Consider the following 20528-nt stretch of genomic DNA (forward strand, 5'->3'; position numbering starts at 1 on the left):
CAAATGAATTGCTAAGAAGCCTCTCTCAAATTCTGACCAAATCTTTCAGTATGCAAATGTAAAGTATTCCCTAGTGTGGTGTCATTTGATTTTTAGTTCAGTAAAATTAATCACATTAGTTGCTGGACAATTTACCAGTATTTTGTGCTATTGTAAGCAGGACAAAGTTCTAAAAACTCATAAGCCAGGTAGTTCTAATTAAAACTTTGGAACTCTTTATTAAAAGCAAAGTCATATTAATTTTTGAAAATAAGGTGTTTTCTGAGCATTATGCGTTGAATATAGGCTTGTACTGGATACAAACTAAGTGTTTTCTAAACTGCTAATTTCCCACCTTGTCTTTTCATTTGGAGGTTTGGTCACTTTCCTAACTATAATCTTGTCTTACTGGAAAGCACGTGCCACTGAGTACAGGGAATGAGAAAACATCCTGAGCCCTTGCTTTCTACACCAGTTTTCTAATGAGCACATGCTCATTCTAATTCTTTAGTCAGTATTTGTCTAGAGTGTAAACTTTTTATCTGACTATGTTCCTTCTCAGCACACTTCCCTGATAGGAGGAGTCCTTTTGAATAAAATCCCCCACAATTCAACATCACATCACCAGGGAATTGTTTGGTATCTTTTTGAGTCACTACTTCTAATAACCTAGGGGTTGTTACTCTTTGATTAACAACAGTAGACAGATTTGCCTCTCAGTGACCCATGTGACCTATTGTGATTGGCATATGGGAAAAATGCTTCTTTGATGATGGACAAGCTCTTAGCTGCCTCAAAGATGTTAGTTTTCCATCTTGGACTGGATTTGTTGCTGATTTCCCTGGTATGGTAACTCTTATGGTAACTTGCATGGTAATAATTTGGATTAAATAGTCCCTAGGAGACTTCTAGAGAAAACTATAAAATAAGAAAGCAGTCCTGCAGCTGACTGTGTCTTTTTCTTCCCCTGTGAAATGTTCATGCTAAATAAAACTAAGGCATTCTAGTTCTGTGGAACAGAAATCTACAGGTTTGGTTTTAAGTAGGGGATTTTAGGAAGCTATCACTAGTAGAAAATGTCTACCTATTCGACCAGGGTTTAAGGTGGAGGTGCAAAGAGAGGCAGTCAGAGTAGGACCCCCAAGCAAGGTTCTGGTGCAGCTCTCACCCACCATCCCTGTGCCTTGCAGCTCTCAATTCCTTACCTCCAAGCCGCATTCCAACCTTGGCTTCAGATTTGAAGGAAAAGTGAAAGGGATGTGGCAGGTCAGTGATGGGCTACAGCTGAGAGCCAGAAGAGAACACTGGTTTAGCAGTTTTCCCGTAGAAGAATAAGTAAAGTTCTCATACTGGTCCTGTTATTGGCTTTTCTCAATCAAATAAGATGTAATCATATTTTTCAGAAGAAGAAAAAAAAAAACTCCAACCCAATATACAATCCCATATTTTGAAACCACAGTCACAAGGAGACCCTTTCAAAACGCTGTAGATCTGATACTAATTAACAGAAACCAAAAAGGATCACTTTCAGCTATGAGCTCTCAAAACTGTTTCTTCAAGGTTTTGTGGGCCATTCTGGTGATTAGGTGATGAATTGCAAGTCAGATTTCAGTAGATCTCGATGTCACCCAGATTTTGATGCTAAAATGTCTATGCTATGGGTGATTGTCACTTTGCATGTTTTGTAAGCAACCATTTCCTTGTTGAAGGAGACAGTCTCCTTTTGTTTTTATTCTTCCCCCACACACTCAGGGCCGCCCATCAGGAGATGCCTTTATCCAGATGAAGTCTGCGGACAGAGCATTTATGGCTGCACAGAAGTGTCATAAAAAAACCATGAAGGACAGATATGTTGAAGTCTTTCAGTGTTCAGCTGAGGAGATGAACTTTGTGTTAATGGGGGGCACTTTAAATCGAAATGGCTTATCCCCACCGCCATGTAAGTTACCATGTAAGTTTTTCTTGGGTCTTGGCGCTATTCTACGCTATATGCTGGTAGGTGCTTAAGCTGCTTTCATAACTTTCTGTGCCCCTGGTTCTTTCTGAGGCAGGTGAGGTGGTTACATAAGGCTTTCCCATCTGAAATCTGTAGTATCTGGTAATCACTTAAGACCTTGGTTGTGGACACCCATAATTAGAGATGCTACAAATACCTCCTTCCAAATTATATTCTTGCTTTTCCAGTGATAAGCACTTGATTTCTGAAGCTTAGTATGCTCCAGATAAGCACTGACTCTGGGAGGCAACCTGGCTATGCAGATATTTTAATATGCATTTAAAAGAGAAGTATGTGAAGTATGGCTGTATCCTTTTTCTTCAGCTTTAAGAAGGGTGATTTGATGCCCATTTTGCATTTAAAAATTTTTTGAGCATCAAGTATTTTTTGGAAATGAAAACCTGAAGAGCATTTCTGTTGCTCTCCAGGATGTCTGGAGTAGCAGGTTAGTAAATAATATAAATGCGTTAATGAATTAGCCAAAGTTTCCATTGGATCACAGGATCAGTGCTTAATTTCAAGCCATGCTCTTGCTCATTGGCACTTGGGTTCAAGCCATCTGGAATCCTGTTTGGGAGGAATAAGCCCTGTAGTCTAGAGACCAATTTCTAGTTAGTGACTAAGGAATATTTGAGGAGCTGATGTTAAAACTTGAATCTTTTTTATGTTGTTTTTCCATTTAAGTAAGACATACCTTGTTAGGCATGTTGGGTATGTTTAAAGAATGTAGTACTTGAAATATAGTTCAAAGATAACCGAGAAGGTAAACTGAATTTATATGCTTGATTTTAATAAAGTGGGGAGTTTTAGGGCATCAGTTTCTAATAAAGAGGGGACCTATAGCAATAAACCTGTTTGATAAAACATTATTTGTAGAACATTCAGTGGGGCTTAATCCTTTTTCCCCCTTGGAATTTCTAAATGCTAATATTCTATTTACCTGCTGCTTGCTGTTGGTGAATAAGAGTTGATCATTAATAAATATCAAGTTCTGAAATTTTTGATTGGGTTTAAGAAGGTACCCTAATCCTAGTTGTATGTCTTCTGTCTATAAACCACTGATAATGTCAGTAACGTTTACGATATCCTTTAGTGATAATCTTATCAAACATTGTGAGATAAAGGAATTTCTCCATCATGTGTGACACAAATACTTCTGCTGTGATATCCTTTTACTTCTTTCTCTTTCTGGTGGAAAACTGGTCATTGCAGACTTTTTTCTTCATAAGACTTTGATTTCTTCCCTTTTCCCCACACAAGCCCTAAAATAATAATAAAAAAAAAAACTTAAAGGCTTTGTTTCATATAAGAGTATATTTCCATATATTTGGTTACCTTTAATACTTTCCAAAAATAGGGACAAAAATTTTAACCAAAATTTGGCTATTTATCTTTTTAGCCGAAGAGTTTACTATTTTAAAAATCAGAATTCCAGTTTATATATGTTAATATCAAGACCGTTGTACTAGACTTTTTTTTCCCTGCTAACACACTTTAGGGGATTGCCTAATTATATAGCAACCACAAAACTTATAGAAATTGGATTTTTTTTTTTTTTTGAAATTGGATTTTTTAAAAAAATCTTATCTCAAGGACTAAAGCAGTTAAAATAGTGATTGTTTATCATTCCCCACTGAAGAATTTCTTGTTGAATTTGACAAAGAAAGGCTGCTAAAATCTCATTGATGTTTTGAAGTTTGTCAGCTTAATCCATTAAGAAGGAACATTTCATGGTCAACTTCATTTTTGCAGCATGTGTGTATACACACCTGATTCTCTTTTAGGAATATATGAATAACTATTTCATTTTAGGAATACCCAAACCTTAGCCTAATGTGTTTGGTTATCAAAATTTCTACCTTTTTTTGTTTTGGAGTAAAACAGACTTATACCTACTACATGTGAGGGAATTTCAAAAAGTTTATGGAAAAATAGAATGAAAAAATAATCTTTCCATGAATTTTTTGAGGTAACTTTGAATGTTTGTTTTACTGATGTGAGGCACTTGATAGTTCCGAAAGCAGAATATGAGCACAGGCTGTATAATTTATTATAAAACTTAGTTGCCTCAATTTGTGCTGTTGGCCTTTCTGTGGGCTCCTTAATACCAGGGATCATAATTTAATCGTTGATAGGTATCTAATGTCTAGCACGGTTTTTGGTGAATATGAGAGAGGCACCCAAAAGTTAAATGTGAAATCAATATGTTGGTCTTTGATCTATGTACCCATATTCAGCTGGCTGTCTTATCTCCATGGAAATGTAGACACCCATAAGAACAAAAGAATTTGAAGTCATCTTAGAGATTTTCATGTGAAAAATTATCCCTTGGGCCTGTGCTATTTGCAGAGTGTGGTGGTTCTAGGTATGAAGCTTAAAGTCAGGGACCACAAATTCAGTCTAACTTCTTAGTTATCTCTTCTGTTGGGTCCAAATGATCTGTATAGTTGTGTTCATCCACATGTGAGCGCTTGTGACCAGCAACTGGTCTCACTTAAGGGAGTTTCTGAGCCTGGAAGACATTGGATAATCAGAAGACAAAGGAATTTGGGCCCATTTTCTACTTAATCTGAGCCAGCTTTTTATCAGCTGACTCCTAGGAAGACTTGCACATCTGTTTCTTCAGGGCCATTTCCCAGGTTAGATTGTACATTACAGGTCTGAAGATGTAGATTAGCTTCAGAGCCCATCTTCTGGATTGCCTTTAGGTGGAAATAATGCAGAGTTGATCTACTACTTCTAGGTTAGTTCATTCTGGCACAGTCTGTGTTCGGCATAATATGGTACTGGTGAAAGAGTTCTTTCATAACCTCTTCTGTTTCATGCTGTATGCGGAAGGGTAGGTAACAAAATGGTCTAGCAGCATAACTCTCCAAAAAAATCCAGTGTTTAGTTTGAAGTTATACTAAATATCACTCCCATGTTTCTTTCCTCTAAGTGTTGGTGTGTGGTAACTGAAACTTGGGAGTGTGAAAACAAAAGAAGACAAAAAAACTCATGTTGTGAAATGGTTGAGAAAACTTGAAAATCCATTTGATGTTGGTTTCCCAAATTTCAGACTAAGAAGAGTTCTTTAGGTTAACAGAGTGTGACATTCAGGATTACTTCTCCATGTTACCTATATAATCAAAAGGAAGTTGCTTGGGATTGTATAAAGAATTGTGATGGTTTCTCTTTAAAATGTGTAGATGGCCCAGTGACTTTATGGCTTTAGTGGTAGCACACATGTGTCAGCTGTTACAAACATATCTCAAAGACTCTCTCTTTGCTTATTTAGGCCTGTCTCCTCCCTCCTACACATTTCCAGCTCCTGCGGCAGTTATTCCTACCGAAGCTGCCATTTATCAGCCCTCTGTGCTTTTGAACCCACGAGCACTGCAGCCCTCCACAGCATACTACCCAGCGGGCACTCAGCTCTTCATGAACTACACAGCATACTATCCCAGGTAAGGCTCTCAGGGAAGTGGAAATGAGGGACTGAAACAAAGGACCCCTTTGATAGCCAGTGCCTGAGTTCACAAAAGAATATTGTCTGCCACACTGAAGGTTACCATGGCAGGCAACAGCTTCTGGTCATATCTGACCAAGAAGATTGTTTCAAGACAAACTGAAAGAATCTTATTTTTTAACCATATTTTGACAGCATGGCCTTTTAGATTACCTGTGTATACAATCTTCCTTTTTTATTTCTCCTTTAAGGGCCATAAGTGAGTAGCACCGTAGTCATTGCAATATAGTGGCAATATCTTGCAAATAAATCACAAACAGGAAAATCCATAATTGGAACAATTGCATTTTTAAGTACCATGAATTCATATGTCAACCCACAATAAATGAAAACTGCTTTAAATTTTGTAGGGTTTGTATACTTTTCCCCCTAAATCTTTACTATAAGCAAATCTAGAATTAGACTCTTCATTATTTTCTTAGAGCCAATATATTTTAAGACTTTGATTCTTTATAGTTATGTTCAATTTCTGGGAGGTAGCAAGGTATGATGGAGAGAATGTTGTTAGTCTGGGTGTTGGGAGACCTGAGTTTTATTCTCATCTTTTCTTCTAAGTGGGACAAGTCACTTAACATTTCTGGATCTTATACAATGATGGTATTGGCCGTGTTTTTCGAGTCCCTTCCAGGCCTGATTGCCTGTGATTCTAACTTATGTATACAGTTATGTGGTACTTAACGATGGGGATATGTTGTGAGAAATGCGTCGTTAGACAATTTTGTAGTTGTGCAAACATCTTAGAGCGTACTTTCACAAACCTAGGTGTTATAGCCTTTTACACACCTGGGCTATATGGCATAGCCATTACAATTTTACGGGATCACTGTTGTATGTGCAGTCTGTCATTGAGACTTTGTTATGCGGCACATTACTGTATAAAAAGTTACCTCCCGTTCTCTCAATTTATTTTCAAAAAAATTTTAAAGAATCTTTGTTTAGCCAGTAAGCAGTCACTTTATTAAAATAAAATTTTACTTTGGCATTAGCAATATTGCTCAACTTTAAAAACAAAACACCAGGCTTTGTTTTTCCTTCCCAACTGTTTAGACTAAACGTTTTGAGTACATCCATGAATATGTAACTGAGGCTTTTGAAAACGGGCCTGGAACTAACTTATCTGATCCCTGCAGTTGCTATATTGTATTGTATTTTTCTTCCTTTTCCAATGTAGCAAGAACTTTGGGGTCCCATAATAGCAATGAAGTTTGTAGCTTCTTTTAATTACATTTGCTCATTTTATTATGAGTTTTTAAACCATTAATGCTATTGAAAATATTGTTTATCCCACTGAAGAAAAAGAATAGGGAGAAAGCCATGATAATTGTCAGCTAGTCATCTTCTGAAGGCTTGAAAAGGCTCAGAAGCATGAGTAACTTTGTGGTTGAGTACTATGCCAGGCACCTAGCCCAATCCCAGTCTGTCACCTTCTCTGGACCCGGTGACAATCTCTTGCTACTGGTGGGCTCTGGTTATAAGGAAGGTCTTTGTCTACCTTTCTTACATCATCAGTGTCAGGAGTGGAATGCATTGTGCTTCTGAATGCCTGGTGCAGTTTTTGTGCCTACAACACACTCGCAGAGTGTCCAGTTCCATCACTGATTTGCTAGCTGGGCGCTGTTACAAGAAGGAATCTCTTAGAAATGAAACCATGAGTCTTGAATTGAAGCCCCAAAGGCAGGAGGAACTGACACTTTTGGCTGAATAGCTCCTGTAATTTTGGATCCCTGCCTGTAGGTTGTTTTTTTTTTTTACTAGTAGTTTTAAAGTTTATAATGTGCTCACTATTAAGTTAAGAGTATTGAAGTATAGTGAGTAAAAATAAGGACTCCTTTTTTATACACCTCTAAGTCCAGAAGTAACCATTATTATCAGTTTGATAATATACACATGTGTGCATGCTTCTAAATATTGTGGCATACTTAAAACAAGAGGACAGTACTTTTTTTTTTTAAACTTGCCAGTATGTCATTAACTTCTTTCCTAGGGTATATTTATATATTTAGCTATTTCTTGTAACTGCCTCATAGTGTCTCAAGAGTAAAAATATAATTTAACAGTTCCTTTATTCTTAGACATCTAAATTTTTAATTTTTTTCCTATTAAACAAAGCTTATATTGATCTTTAAATACTTGGATATTTTCGTAGGACAAGTGTTTCTGTAGGACAGAATTCACAGAAATGAAATTTTTGAATTTAAGGTCATGTGCATTACATTTAAGCTAAGACTTCCAAATCACCTCCTAATGTTTTATTATTTTAACTCATATTTTTCCAATTCTAGTAAAATTACCCACATAAACACATGAAAGTATTAAAACATGGGGATTATATGCTCTATTTATACCATAAAATCTGGAATAATTTTAAAAGTAAATTTCAAAAACAAAATATTTTACAATTTTGGTAGAACCACATAAATTTCTAACCTGACATGAATATAGGGCAAGTGAGACTGTTGAAAAACTTTGGGCTGGCCAGTTAGCTCAATTGGTTAGAGCCTTGTAGCACCGAGGTCAAAGTTTAGTTCCCCATACAGGCCAGCTACCAAAAAGCAAAAAAAGTAAAAACAAAAACACAAAACCTGAAGAAAAACTTTCTTATTTAAATGTTCAAGAATATTTTCACGCATTCTCTATGTAGGAAAGTGTGAGACATCATACTTCGGCTAAAAACAGATATTAAATCAGATGCGCTAAAGTTTGTCTCTCTTTTTCAACTAAAAAATTTAATTCCCTTCATTTTTCACAAAAATATGTCTGTTTGACTTCAGATTAATTCAGTGTGTTTATTACTTTTAAAAACATTAAGATGCTGATGCATTTTACATGTTCCTAAAAGCATGCCCCTAAAAAGTAGTTTTTTAAACTTTAAAAAATTATTTTAACTTCTTGAAACTTGCTGTTTAACTGAGCAAACTATGATTGAACACCTTTTTTGTGTGACATACCGGGAATGTTGTAATTAATAAAACATGTACTCTCTCTGGTAGGGTAGCTGTCAGACTTCGTGCCTCTGCAATGTCACTGGTTTATTTTAAGGTTTCCTTTGGCTAGAAGACCTTTGCCTCTATTTTATCTCCTCTAACTTGATATGTTTAAAAGTTTGGAGATAAACTCTATAGTGGAGTTGCTTTGAGAATATGGTGTCTTTCATCATAAGGATCTGGGTTACTTGAAGAACTTTCAAGAAGAAAACATGAGTCAAGGAATTTCTTCTCCTAATCTTATATACGTTTTTAATCACTTCTTTTTTTTTTTTTTTTTTTTTTTTTTTTGCCTTTTTCGTGACCAGCCCTCAGCCAGTGAGTGCACCGGCCATTCCTATATAGGATCCGAACCCGCAACGGGAGCGTCGCTGTGCTCCCAGCGCCGCACTCTCCTGAGTGCGCTACGGGGGTTGGCCCTAATCAGTTCTAAATGTGCGGCTGTCACCGCAGCATCTTGAAGAGCAAGTGATATGAAAGTGTTTGTGCCTCAAGTGGCTTTGTGTACTTTTCCCCCTCCCTCACCTTCCCCACTGGGAAGAGGGTTTCAGCTACCCGGTAACGTATAGCTTAGCCTGGGATACAAAAGAATTAGAAGGGGCTGTTCATTCAAGGCCACCCTGATTATCACTCTGAACTCCAAATATCACACCTTTTCTCTCCCATTACATCAAGTTCTACCTTTTATTCTGACCTTTCATTTTTCTTAGAAAAGAATACTGTATTTTCATTTGCATCAAAGCTGTCACACAGGTGAGAAAGGTGCTAACTTCAAGTCCCTTAAAAGAGGGATTAACATCAATGTCTTGTGTGCATTGCCTTGCCTTTTGTAGAATACTATACATATTAACAAGTAACATCATCTTGAACCAATAAAGGGAGCAAGAGAAGTTTGACTGTTTTTCATGAGTGATCCTTTATTTGCATGCTCATATGAAGGTTTATGGTGTGGGGGAAAGGTTTTCTTTCTTGGGATAACCATTTCTTATAAAATTAGCTATTTTTTACCCAAGCAATGAATATGTATATTTAGTAATATTTTTTTTTTTTTTTTTTTTTTTTGTCTTTTTCGTGACCAGCACTCAGCCAGTGAGCGCACTGGTCATTCCTATATGGGATCCGAACCCGCGGCGGGAGAGTCGCCGCGCTCCCAGCGCAGCACTCTACCAAGTGCGCCACGGGCTCGGCCCAATATATTTAGTAATATTGATACACTTTGCAAGCTTTGGTTTGTTGTATAGTATTATTTTGTTCTGTTCTGGAATTCTTTGCAATTGAGCCACAAGAATATCAAGCCTCTGAGAGAGGCCTGAATTTTCTATTTTTAACACTTACTCTTCTTGTTCTAGTTTACTTTTTTTATTTGAAATTTTTATTAAGATAAGTGTAGGTTCGCACGCGGTTGTAACAAACAGTACAGAGCGATCCCATGTACAAGGGTACTTCAGGTAATACGAATCTTTCCGTGAACCTTTAAAGTACTCTTGTATACTTTGCCTAGTTCATGCCAATGGTAGTATTTGGAAAACCAGTTTACTTCCTAATTTCGTTGTTAAAAGTTTTCTGATAAGACCAAGAGAAAAGGTAACTGTTGACTTTTAAAAAATTGTCAGGAATGCAGACTGGAATCCATCATACATTGAAATGACAGTAGGATATTGTAATAATACAATATGAAGCAATATTGTAATATTGGAGAAAGACCAGATAATTTTTTGTGGGGGGGCATGATTATGATTCTCAGGGTTTTCGGTCTGGGTGATACTTTTAAGTGATGTAAGCAAGATGAACTGCTGTGGGTGTAGTTCACTCTACTACCAGTCAGTGAGAATTCATTCAGCTTTCATGGAGGAAATAGTTATTTGTTAGTCTAAAAACCTGTTCATGTAATGTGCTGTTCTGGGAATAAAGTGCAGATGTGCTTATAATTCTTTTTAGCATTGCAGGAAATTAGCAAGTGCAGTGGAGCTCAAGGAAAAATAATAGAATCATTCAAAACACCTAAGATTTGGCTTTAATTTATAAATTTGTTTTTCTAAGGATTTTTTTCTTACAAAATTGGAATCATACATGTTATTTTGAAGTGTAACTTAAAAAAAAGTTTGTATCATAGACATTTGCAAATAAACAGAAGTTGAGAGAATGTGTATCTATTTCCCAGTTTCAACAATATCAATATTTTGCCAATTTTGTTTCATCTGCTTCCACTGTTTTTCCTGCTACTACCCCTCCCCCCAGAAATTTTTAAAGCACGGACCCTAGAGATTATTACCCGTTAAGTATTTCAACTATTTCTGTGTCAAACATATGTTTAATTACACACACTATTCTTAAAGCATAAATAGCTTTAGTTAAAGCAGAATGGAACTAAAGCATGTGTGACAATCTCGATAAATGTGATAACAGTTTCACCTATATTGCTCTATATAAACATTTCCTTAGTATATCTTTAAGAGATTATACTGAAGTAGGCCCAAAGGAAGTATTGACATTTGTCTGTGAAATTTATTTAACAACACAGATTAATGATTTTTAATGTTCTTTATTATATGCTACATGGTCTTTTAAACTACCTTTTTTTTTTTCTAATTTCACCAAAATCAGAATGACTTTATTAGCAAATGTTTTCCATTTAAGTTCAAAATAATCAGTAATGTGTCTCTGGAAAGATAAACAGTGATAACTAAGAAGCTGGAACAGGGTTGCTTCTAGAGAGAGGTTCTGATTTGTTGGGAGGAAATGGTATGAGAGTCTTACTATCTGTTCTATATTTGTACCTTCCAAAGTTGTATCATTCCTATTTTTTTTAAAAAAGGGACAAAATAGCATTTAAAAAATGGTGACCCAAAAGTCTTCAAAAATAATTAACTTGTGAATGTTCCTCTGGAAATTGTCATTTTCTGTTACTTTGCCAAGGATCATAAATGTCCATGGATCACAGTGAGTTTTGCTTGCCTCATAACCTAGGTTTTTTTAAATCAAATATTACTTTTAAAACTGTCATGTTTTTTCTTAAACTGTAAGAGGATCAGTTGTGTTGACATTTTGTGCTTTCAACTGATCATTAAGCTACTTTTAAAATTCCTTGTATAGAATTCAGTTTTCAAATAAAAAGTGGGGCCTTGTGGGGCAATTCTTGTTTTGAGTAAGCAGTGTCTCACTTGCTGTGTATTTGGAACACTGCCCTATAATAACTGTAGTATGGATCTTGTTTTGTAATCTTTGACATAAACCGAGTACCATTTAAGTTTAGTTACCAAACTTTTTCGACAGTACATCAATTTGGTGACTAGGTGAAATAGATTCTTGGAAGATTTATTTGTTCCAAAGTGTTTTTATACTTGCTGGTTACTTAAACTTTCTCCAAGTGATAGAAGCATGTGCCTGGAGAAGCAAGTATGGCCTTTAAGGAGAGGTGACAGAAATCTAAGATCCAGATATAGCAGTCAGTTCCTAGGCAGCTGCAGTATTAAATTCACAAAGAATGCTGAAAAATTAACCTTCTTGAGATTGTTGATTTCAGATGGAAATTTAAAGTTAAACATTCCCTATATGAAAATTGACTCTCGGTTTTATTTACTCTGGCAAGGATTGAAGCAGTATTTCTCCAGTCACTTTCCAAATGTGTGGTCTTTCTAACACTAGATGTGTTAATGGATATTGATGAAAAGTTCCTGTGCAGTCATTTTGCAAAGCAGTGGAAACCAGATTTCTTCCTACAGGACTTCAGAGTGTTTCATATGGTAATACATTGTGATTCATCCAGAGAGGAGAGTAGAGTGAAAAGTCACCTGATAACATTAATTAATGTTGCCGGTGTTTTGTAATTTGTAATTCTTCAATAAATGAAAGAAGGATATTATGAGGCTTATTTTTGATATAAGCTTATATGTATTATGAGTGTGGTGAAGTGATAAACATCCTAGCCCCCAGTACATTCATATATTTTTCCTTGTTCTGCAAAGAATCTTGAACAAGTAAATTAATATTGGTATAACAATTGAGGGTAGTCTGTGTGCAGGTAGTCAAACAAGGAAGTTTGAACCGCAAAACTCATAATTTCAAAGTAAGTCATAACTTCTCAGAGAAATAGAATTTTTCTCTATGTTGTGTTTTTAAGTTTTTACCTATATATGTAGAGAAGACATTAAGTATTGCAGTAGAGGAATTCTTAAACAACTTTATAATATAGCTGTTTCATTCAGCAATTTTTAAATATGGATCTCAGTGCAATTTTCTGAAGGACACTTGGCAGTGGTTCTAAGTGATTAATGTCTTTATAGATGTTTTTTCCTTCATTTTTTTCCCTCACATCCCTTCAGTTCTTTAAGGTCAACCAAAACAGGTACCTTGACTCTGTGTTCCACCCCCTCTGCATGTGTAGGAATTGGGTCCCCAAGTCCTCGGGCAGCTCTGCTTCTGCGGCTTGCTTCATCTCAGGCTATACTTCAGCTCTCCCAGGCTGGTGTTCCACTCTGGTAGCTCCACAGGTCTGAGGTCTCCATAGTGGTCCCACTCTCATGGCTCCACTATGCATGGCATTTTTGTGGTTTCTCTGCTGCAACTCTGACCCCACATTTCTGTCTGGCATTGCTCTGTGAAGACTCTATGTGGTGAATCCGCCCTTGAGACAGAGCTCTTCTTAGGTTCCCAGGCTTTTCCATACATCCTTTGAAATTGGAGGCTCCCAAGATTTCATAGCTCTGGCATTCTGTGAGCCTGCAGACCTAACTCTGTGGTTGCTGCCAAGTCTTCAGGCTTGTATTTTCCAAAGCTGCGGGTCCAGCTACACCTGGGGTCAATTTAGCCACAGCTGGAGCAGCCAAAATAGCTGGGGTGCAGGTGCTGGAACCAGCATCCTGAGGTGACCCTGGGCAGTGAGCCCACAGAGGGCACCTCAGGCCTGTTCTCCAAGACCATTCCGTCTCCCTAGGCCTTTGGGCCTGAAATGGAAGCGTTGGCTCCAGAGACTTCTGCAATGCTTACAAATCTTTGTGCTCTGCTTCCTTTTTAAATTCTGGCTTTATGTCATGCCTTTGCTGCCATAACTCAGCACAGGCCGTTACAAGTAGCCATGCAGCTTCCTTAATGCTTTGCTGCTTAGAAATTTCCTCCACCAAATACTCTGGTTCACAACTCTTAAGTTCCAACCTCCACAGAGTTGTAGGGCATGAACACAGTGCAGCCAAGTTCCTTGCCAGTTCATAGCAAAGGTGATCTTTGCCCCAGTTTCTAATAAGCTCCTTCTCAATTACATCTGAGATCTTCTCAGAATGGCCTTTAATGTCCATATTTCTATCAGCATCCTGTTCACCACTATTTAACCAGTCTCTCAAAAGTTCCAAATTTTCCCTTGTCTTTTTGTCTTCTAAACTTTCACCAGCATCTAGGCTTTTTCTAGCCTCTTCCTCCAAATTCCTCCAGCCTCTCCTCCACACCCAGTTCCGAAGCTGTTTCTACATTTTCAAGTATTTGTCATAAGCACATCCCACTTCTCTGGTACCAGTTTTCTGTATTAGTCCATTTCTTTTGCTTATAACAAAATACCTGAAACTGGGTGATTTATAAAGAGAATGAAATTTATTGCTTACAGTTTCTGAGGCTGGAAAGTCCAAAGTCTGTCTGGTGGTGGCGACAGTGACCCCTGGGTCATCTCACATTGAAAGATGGTGGAAGCAGAGAGAGTAGAGAGTGAGCAAGAGGACATCTTCCTCATTCACTCTCCTTTTAAAGGCCTCCAAACCATGCCCATGACCACCATTTTTAATCCATTCACTATAGCGTGGTCCTACAATCCAATCACTTCTTCAGGGCACCACCTCTCAATTACCATAATAGGATTTCCCTCACAGTTACAGTGGGGATTGAGCTTCTAATATATGAAACTTGGGGACACAATTCAAGCTTCAGTGAGTTTTGGGGGACATAATTCAATCCACTACAACTACCAATCTATTTTCTGTTTCTATAGATTTGCCTTTTCTGCATATTTCATATAAATAGAATCATGCCATATGTGATCTTTTGTGGCTGACTTTTCATTTAGCATGTTTATGAAGTTCATTAATGTTGTAGCATGTATAAGTACTTCGTTCCTTTTTATGGCTAAATAATATTCCATTGTAGGATATACCACATTTTGTTAATCCATTTGTCAACTGGTGGCCATTTGGAATTGTTTATACTTTTTGACTATTAAGAGTAATGCTGGATCTGGCCAGTTAGCTCAGTTGGTTAGAGTGTTGGTTATAATACCAGGGTCAAGGGTTTAAAATCCTTATACCAGACAGTTGTCAAAACAAACAAAAACAAAGACTAATTCTACTGTGAATATTTGCATTTAAGATTTTTGGATGGACATAGGTTTCAGTTTTCTTGGGTGTATACCTAAGAGTGGAGTTGTTCTCATGTTACCTCTGTGTTTATCTTTTGAGAAACTGCCAAACTGTTTTCCAAAGTGGCTTCACCATTTTATATTCCCACCAACAACGTAAGAGAGTTCAGATTTCTGTACATCCTTTCCAGTTCTTATTGTCTTTTATTGTAGCCATTTTCATTGGTGTGGAATTGCCATCTCATTATGGCTTTGATTTGCATTTCTTTAGTGACTATTGATTTTGAGTATCTTTTTATGTGTTTATATTTGTATATCTTTGGAGAAATATCTATTCAAATTCTTTGCACATTCTAAAATTGGGTTATTGTTTTCAGTTGAAAAATTTCTTCATATAGTCTAAATATGAGATCTTATAAGATTTACAAATATTTTCTCCCAGTCTGTAGGTTGTCATTTAAAGCACAAAAGTTTTTGAAAAAGTTAATTTATCTATTTCTTCTTATATTTTGGTGTCATATCTAACCCAAGGTCACAAAGATTTACTGCTATATTTTCTCCAAAGTATTTTGTAGTTTTAGTTGTTACGTTTAGGTATATGATTTCAATTTGAGTTAATTTTTTGTATGGTGTCAGGTAGAGTTGTGTGTTCATGCTTTTGCATTTGTTTCAGCACCATTTATTGAAAAGACTGTTCTTTCCTCATCAAATCGTGTTGGAACCCTCATCAAAATCATTTGACCATAATTGTAAGGGCTCATTTATTCCACTGATCTCTATGCCTCTCCTTATGCTAGTACCACACGATCTTTATTATTATAACTTTTGGGAAATGTAAGTCTTACTACTTTGTTCTTTTTCAAGAGAGTTTTGGCAATTCTGTGTCTTTTGCATTTCCATTTCTATTTTAGGTTCAGCTTTATCAATTTCTGTTTAAAAAAAAAGTTGGAATTTTGATAGCTGTTTCATTGACTGTAAATCAATTTGGGAAATATGGCCTTTTTAACAATATTAAGTCTATTCATGAACATGGGCTGTCTTTCTATTTATTTAGATCTTTTTTATTTAGATCTTTGTTTAAACAGTGTTTTGGTTTTTAGTGTACAGGACTTGCACTTTTAAATTTTATTTTTAGTTACACATCATACTGTGTAGAAATGCAACAGATTGATTTTGTGTATTGTTCCTATATCTTATAACCTTGCTGAACTGGTTTATTAGTTCTAGTAGTTTCTTTTTGATTTTTTTCTTCTTTTGGTGGCTAGCCAGTGTAGGGATCCAAACCTTTGAACTTGGTGTTATAAGGTGGCACGCTAACCAACTGAGTTAACCATCCAGCCCTTGATTTTCTACATGCAAATTCATGTTAGTCACTAGCCTGTCATTTTTATTCTGTAAATTATTTTTGCTGACTCCTAATAATCCATGAAAGACCTTGGAATTTAGATTAGATTGATGGAAAATACTTATTCTCATGCCCTGTCAGGTAGATATACAACCTATTTAATTTTCCATAGAGTTTCTTTGTACACAGCAGGTAATCATAGTAGTGAAACATAAGGGTAGAAATTCAGGTTGTGTTGTTGAAGCTTCATCAGAATAGGTGCAACCTTAGATGTGGAATATAATTGTCGTTTATAACTTTAAATTTCTAGTTGGGTAACTTTTATCTTGTCTATTATTTTTATCTCGGTTACATTTTGAAGGCCCAAGAGACCCCATACTTAATTTATAGAAAATCTTTACGCAAAGGGAATGGAATATGCCAGGACAGAGCTGTGAAAGTAAGTTGTATACTGTGGAAATGAACTGACTTTCATGTCTAGTATGAGTAACTAGCATGGAATACGTGGAGAGGTCTTGACAGTCTTTGAGTATTAGTATCAATCAGATATTTGATGAGTAAATACAGTCTTGGAATGTACTGTGGTTGTATAGGGGGAAAGCATTGAACAAAAAGTTGAGAAATCTGTGTGGTTGTTCTAGTTTGGCCAGGAGCTACCTGGTTCTGTGGGAAATTCTTTAATCTTAGTTTCTGTTTCCACCTGTGTAAAAATGAGGAGGTGTGGCTGAATTATGGCTGAAGTCCTACTTAGGGCAAAAATTCAGCATTCCCCCTCTCTCTAATTTCACAGTTGCACATAAATTGACTTGGAGTCTCTAAACAGTGGTCTTCAATCTTTCCATTGGATTCACTTGGAGACCTTTAAAATATATTGATATGCTAATGTCTGGATTGGCTCTGAGTTTCTGATTTTTAATTTGTTGGGGTAGGCTCTCATCATAAAGAGTTACAAAAATCTCCCCAAGTGATTTCTAATTTGCAGACAAAGTTGAGGACCATTGCTTTAGAGACTTAAAAGATTTAAGGGCAGCTTGATGTCAAGTAATATTTTCAGGCTCTCATTATTTTAAAAATGATAAAATAGAATGATGGTTATGGAAATAGAAAAAGTGAGATAATGTTATAGCATTTTATGTCTTATGGAGTAATTTGACATGTTTACTCATTGAAGAACAATCCTGTGAAACTAGGAGGGTTCTAATTTTCCCCTTTTAGCAAATGAAGAAATTGATGTTTGTTCAGAGAAATTAAGTGACTTGCTCAAGATTAGAGTGCTAATAAGAGGAAGAGTCTGAGACTAGAGGTAGATCTGGTACCATTCCTATGAATCCATCTGCTAGAATTATGTAGGATAGATAATCTCAAAATATTGTAGTCCCTTCCATTATGTATTTACTTGTCTTTGAAATGGGACAATTACCTACTTAGATGAATAAAGGTTAACAATCTAAAGTTCTAAGTTTATGTTGCTCCTTAAGCTATTGACTTTTGAAAAAATTTTCATATATATATTTTCATTTATGGGTATCTGGTCACCATCCATGGTAGAAAAGAGATTGGATGAGGGACAGACTGAAACTAATTGCACAGTATGGTAATCACTTGAGTTGCTACATAAAGTTAGGGGTTTACTTGGCTTGTAATCATTGGAGATAATTGCTGCAGATATATCAGGGTGACCCATTCATCAGTCTTCCCTTCATGTTAATTGTGATTAATTTAATACCTCCAACTCTTCCCACCCCATATATTTTCTTTTTTCTTTTTTTTTCTTTTTTTAACTTTTATTTTGTCGATATACATTGTGGTTGGTTATTGTTGCCCCTTACCAAAACCTCCCTCCCCCACCCCATATATTTTCAATGGCGTTGGGAAAGTAACTCATGGTGCTACAGTATTTTGCTGTATTAATACTGTGCTGTACGTTTGCTTGTATACGTGGGTAGAACAGTCCATTCTTTGGAGCAATCACTTTGGATACTTCTGATCTCTATGGATGTGGCTCCTATTACTCCTTCACGTTCATGCCTTAGTATTCCTGATAACCAGCGAGTTCATCAGTGAGCCGGGCTTTGGAAGTGGTGCTTTGTGGTTGAATAACTGTGATGGCTTAATTCTCTCCTTCCTCTCCCTTTAAGAATCTCAGAGAAATTTGGGGAAACTCTGCATTAACCTTACTACCTTTCAAGTTTTGGCTTTTGCAGAAATGGCTTTTGTTACAGTGTTCTTTGCTTGCCTTAGGAAAGTTAGCTCTGAGAAGTATAACAAAGACCACCTTGAGAAAGTCTGTTTCTTTAAAGTAACTGATGTTTTTAGAGTAAATATTCAACATTGTCTATTCCTATTGGTTCACTATGCTTTCTCTCCCTTTAGCCCCCCAGGTTCGCCTAATAGTCTTGGCTACTTCCCTACAGCTGCTAATCTTAGCGGTGTCCCTCCACAGCCTGGCACGGTGGTCAGAATGCAGGGCCTGGCCTACAATACTGGAGTTAAGGAAATTCTTAACTTCTTCCAAGGTTACCAGGTCAGTAGCTTGAAGAAGAAAAATCCTCAGTGCCCATATCACTTAAGCTGATTTGCCTAAAGAATGCAGCCAGGAAAGAAACATTCTCTGAAACTCGTGTGTGTGCATGTGCTAATGGATTTGCTTATGGAAGAAAATAGATCCAGAGTCAGTGTCAGGAGGTCTAACTTCAGACTCATCCCCTTGATAAGATTAGGGCTTTTCCATGCTGTCTTAATTCTTTCAACTTACTCTGTTGGTGCTTTTTGAAAACTAAGCTACTTTGGGAAATTTCTTTAGGCACACAGCAGTATGGGTGTTTTCATCTAGAATGAGATTGGTTAAAATGGAGTTTTCCTCAAAGATGTCAAATCCTTGACTTGAAAAAAGAAAAAAGTACTTATACATGGAGTTTAAAGTTGAGTAGTATTTAAAAAGTGGTCAGAAGTCTCTGCCTAATCTGGAAAACAAAAACCAAAAAAAACTATTACCTAGTGCAAAGGAGACTCAATGAGTCTTTAGATGATAACACATTGGAATGAATTCCAGGGCATTTAATGAGCCTTTCATGAAATGATCTATTAAATTAATTCTAGTGAAATTGACATTTAATCTTAATCAGTTTTTTCTTACCATTCCCTGTGTCCATCAGCTCTTTTCTGATTTCAGCTAAAGAATGAGATTATTTTTAGCAAGAGCTTTTTAACAGTGGACAAAATCTCATTGCCATCTCATTTGGTCAGACACCTTTTCTTCCTCAAGTCACATAATTAATGACCTAAAGCCTGAATTCCTTTTTTCCTGAAATGTCTAAAAATAAGGAACTTGTAGTCTTATTATTGTGCTAATAGCAATAATTGTTCTCTTTCTTCCTGGAGCTGAACTTTACTTGAGTCTTCAGAGTTGAGAAGCTGTTATCGACATAATAGTCAAATCCTATAATAGCCCTTGAGTGTTTGCAGTATAGCATTACAAGGGTTGTGTCTGCAGAGGCTGTTTCACTATTAGAATGGGTTTATGAGCTTGGTATCCATGAGTCATGGGAGATTGTGATCTCAGCTAAAATTATCTCAGTGGTGATGTTATGTGCCTCAAACCTACCAAGTTACCATAATTGTCTTAAGGGCTTTTAACATGCAAAGGATATTTTCTGACAAAGGAAGAAAATCTATGGCTGATAGTGAAAAGTTACATACAAAAGTTATCTTTTGTACTGATTGGTTTAGCACACTCTTAACAGAAGTAAGACTTTTTTCCCCAGAGGTCAGTAGATACCTTACTCTTCCCTAAACAATTATGCTGCCTTTGGAAGACCTGAAAAAGGGTAAAAAATGTTACTTTTCGAACATCATTTCTGATTTATTAAATGATAAAAGGGATAGAGAATTTTACTAAAAGTTTATTGAAAAGGTTGCTTTAATCTCATGAAGAAAACATTTTGGCTTTTGTATTTTGTTTTCCCCATTGTTTTCAAGTGGTAGAAAGTCTGAGAAAAATTTCAAGTTTCAGTGGTCAGCTAAATTTCTTTTTAGGTTTATTTTGACTAATTTGCATTCACGCTGATTAGAATTACACATAAGTTAGTAATGAGATTAAGCAGAATTGCTCTTACAATGAAGAGTGTCATGGCTGGCATTTGTGGGTATTTATTTGACCGTAAACACATAGTAGGTAGTTTTTCTAGGTTTATGACTAAAAGATTGACATGCTTCGAAACTGAAATAAAATAACTTTAGTCTGAGCAGTTTTTAGTAGCTTCTAGAATCATTCAAGGTTAGAGTTGTCTAATATAATCAGAATGACAAAGATTGTGCAAAGTTATTTCATCTCCAGGCTTTTCGCTTTCAGTTTTGAGGTGCTTGGAATTTCTGAACTGGAT

The 20528-nt window shown here is 36.4% G+C and overlaps 1 protein-coding gene across 2 annotated transcripts in view; it reads left to right on the forward strand.

Moving 5' to 3' along the window:
• Nucleotides 1–20528, forward strand: part of ESRP1 (epithelial splicing regulatory protein 1) — a 54659-nt gene that overhangs the window by 25788 nt on the left and 8343 nt on the right. For both annotated transcript variants that reach the window (XM_063079686.1, XM_063079687.1), the window contains exons 12-14: nt 1732–1918; nt 5253–5421; nt 18520–18670. In XM_063079686.1, coding sequence (XP_062935756.1) covers nt 1732–1918; nt 5253–5421; nt 18520–18670 — 507 coding nt within the window. The remainder of the gene's footprint in view (nt 1–1731; nt 1919–5252; nt 5422–18519; nt 18671–20528) is intronic.

The sequence above is a fragment of the Cynocephalus volans genome, chromosome 15, assembly GCF_027409185.1.
Source record: "Cynocephalus volans isolate mCynVol1 chromosome 15, mCynVol1.pri, whole genome shotgun sequence".
NCBI lineage: Eukaryota > Metazoa > Chordata > Mammalia > Dermoptera > Cynocephalidae > Cynocephalus > Cynocephalus volans.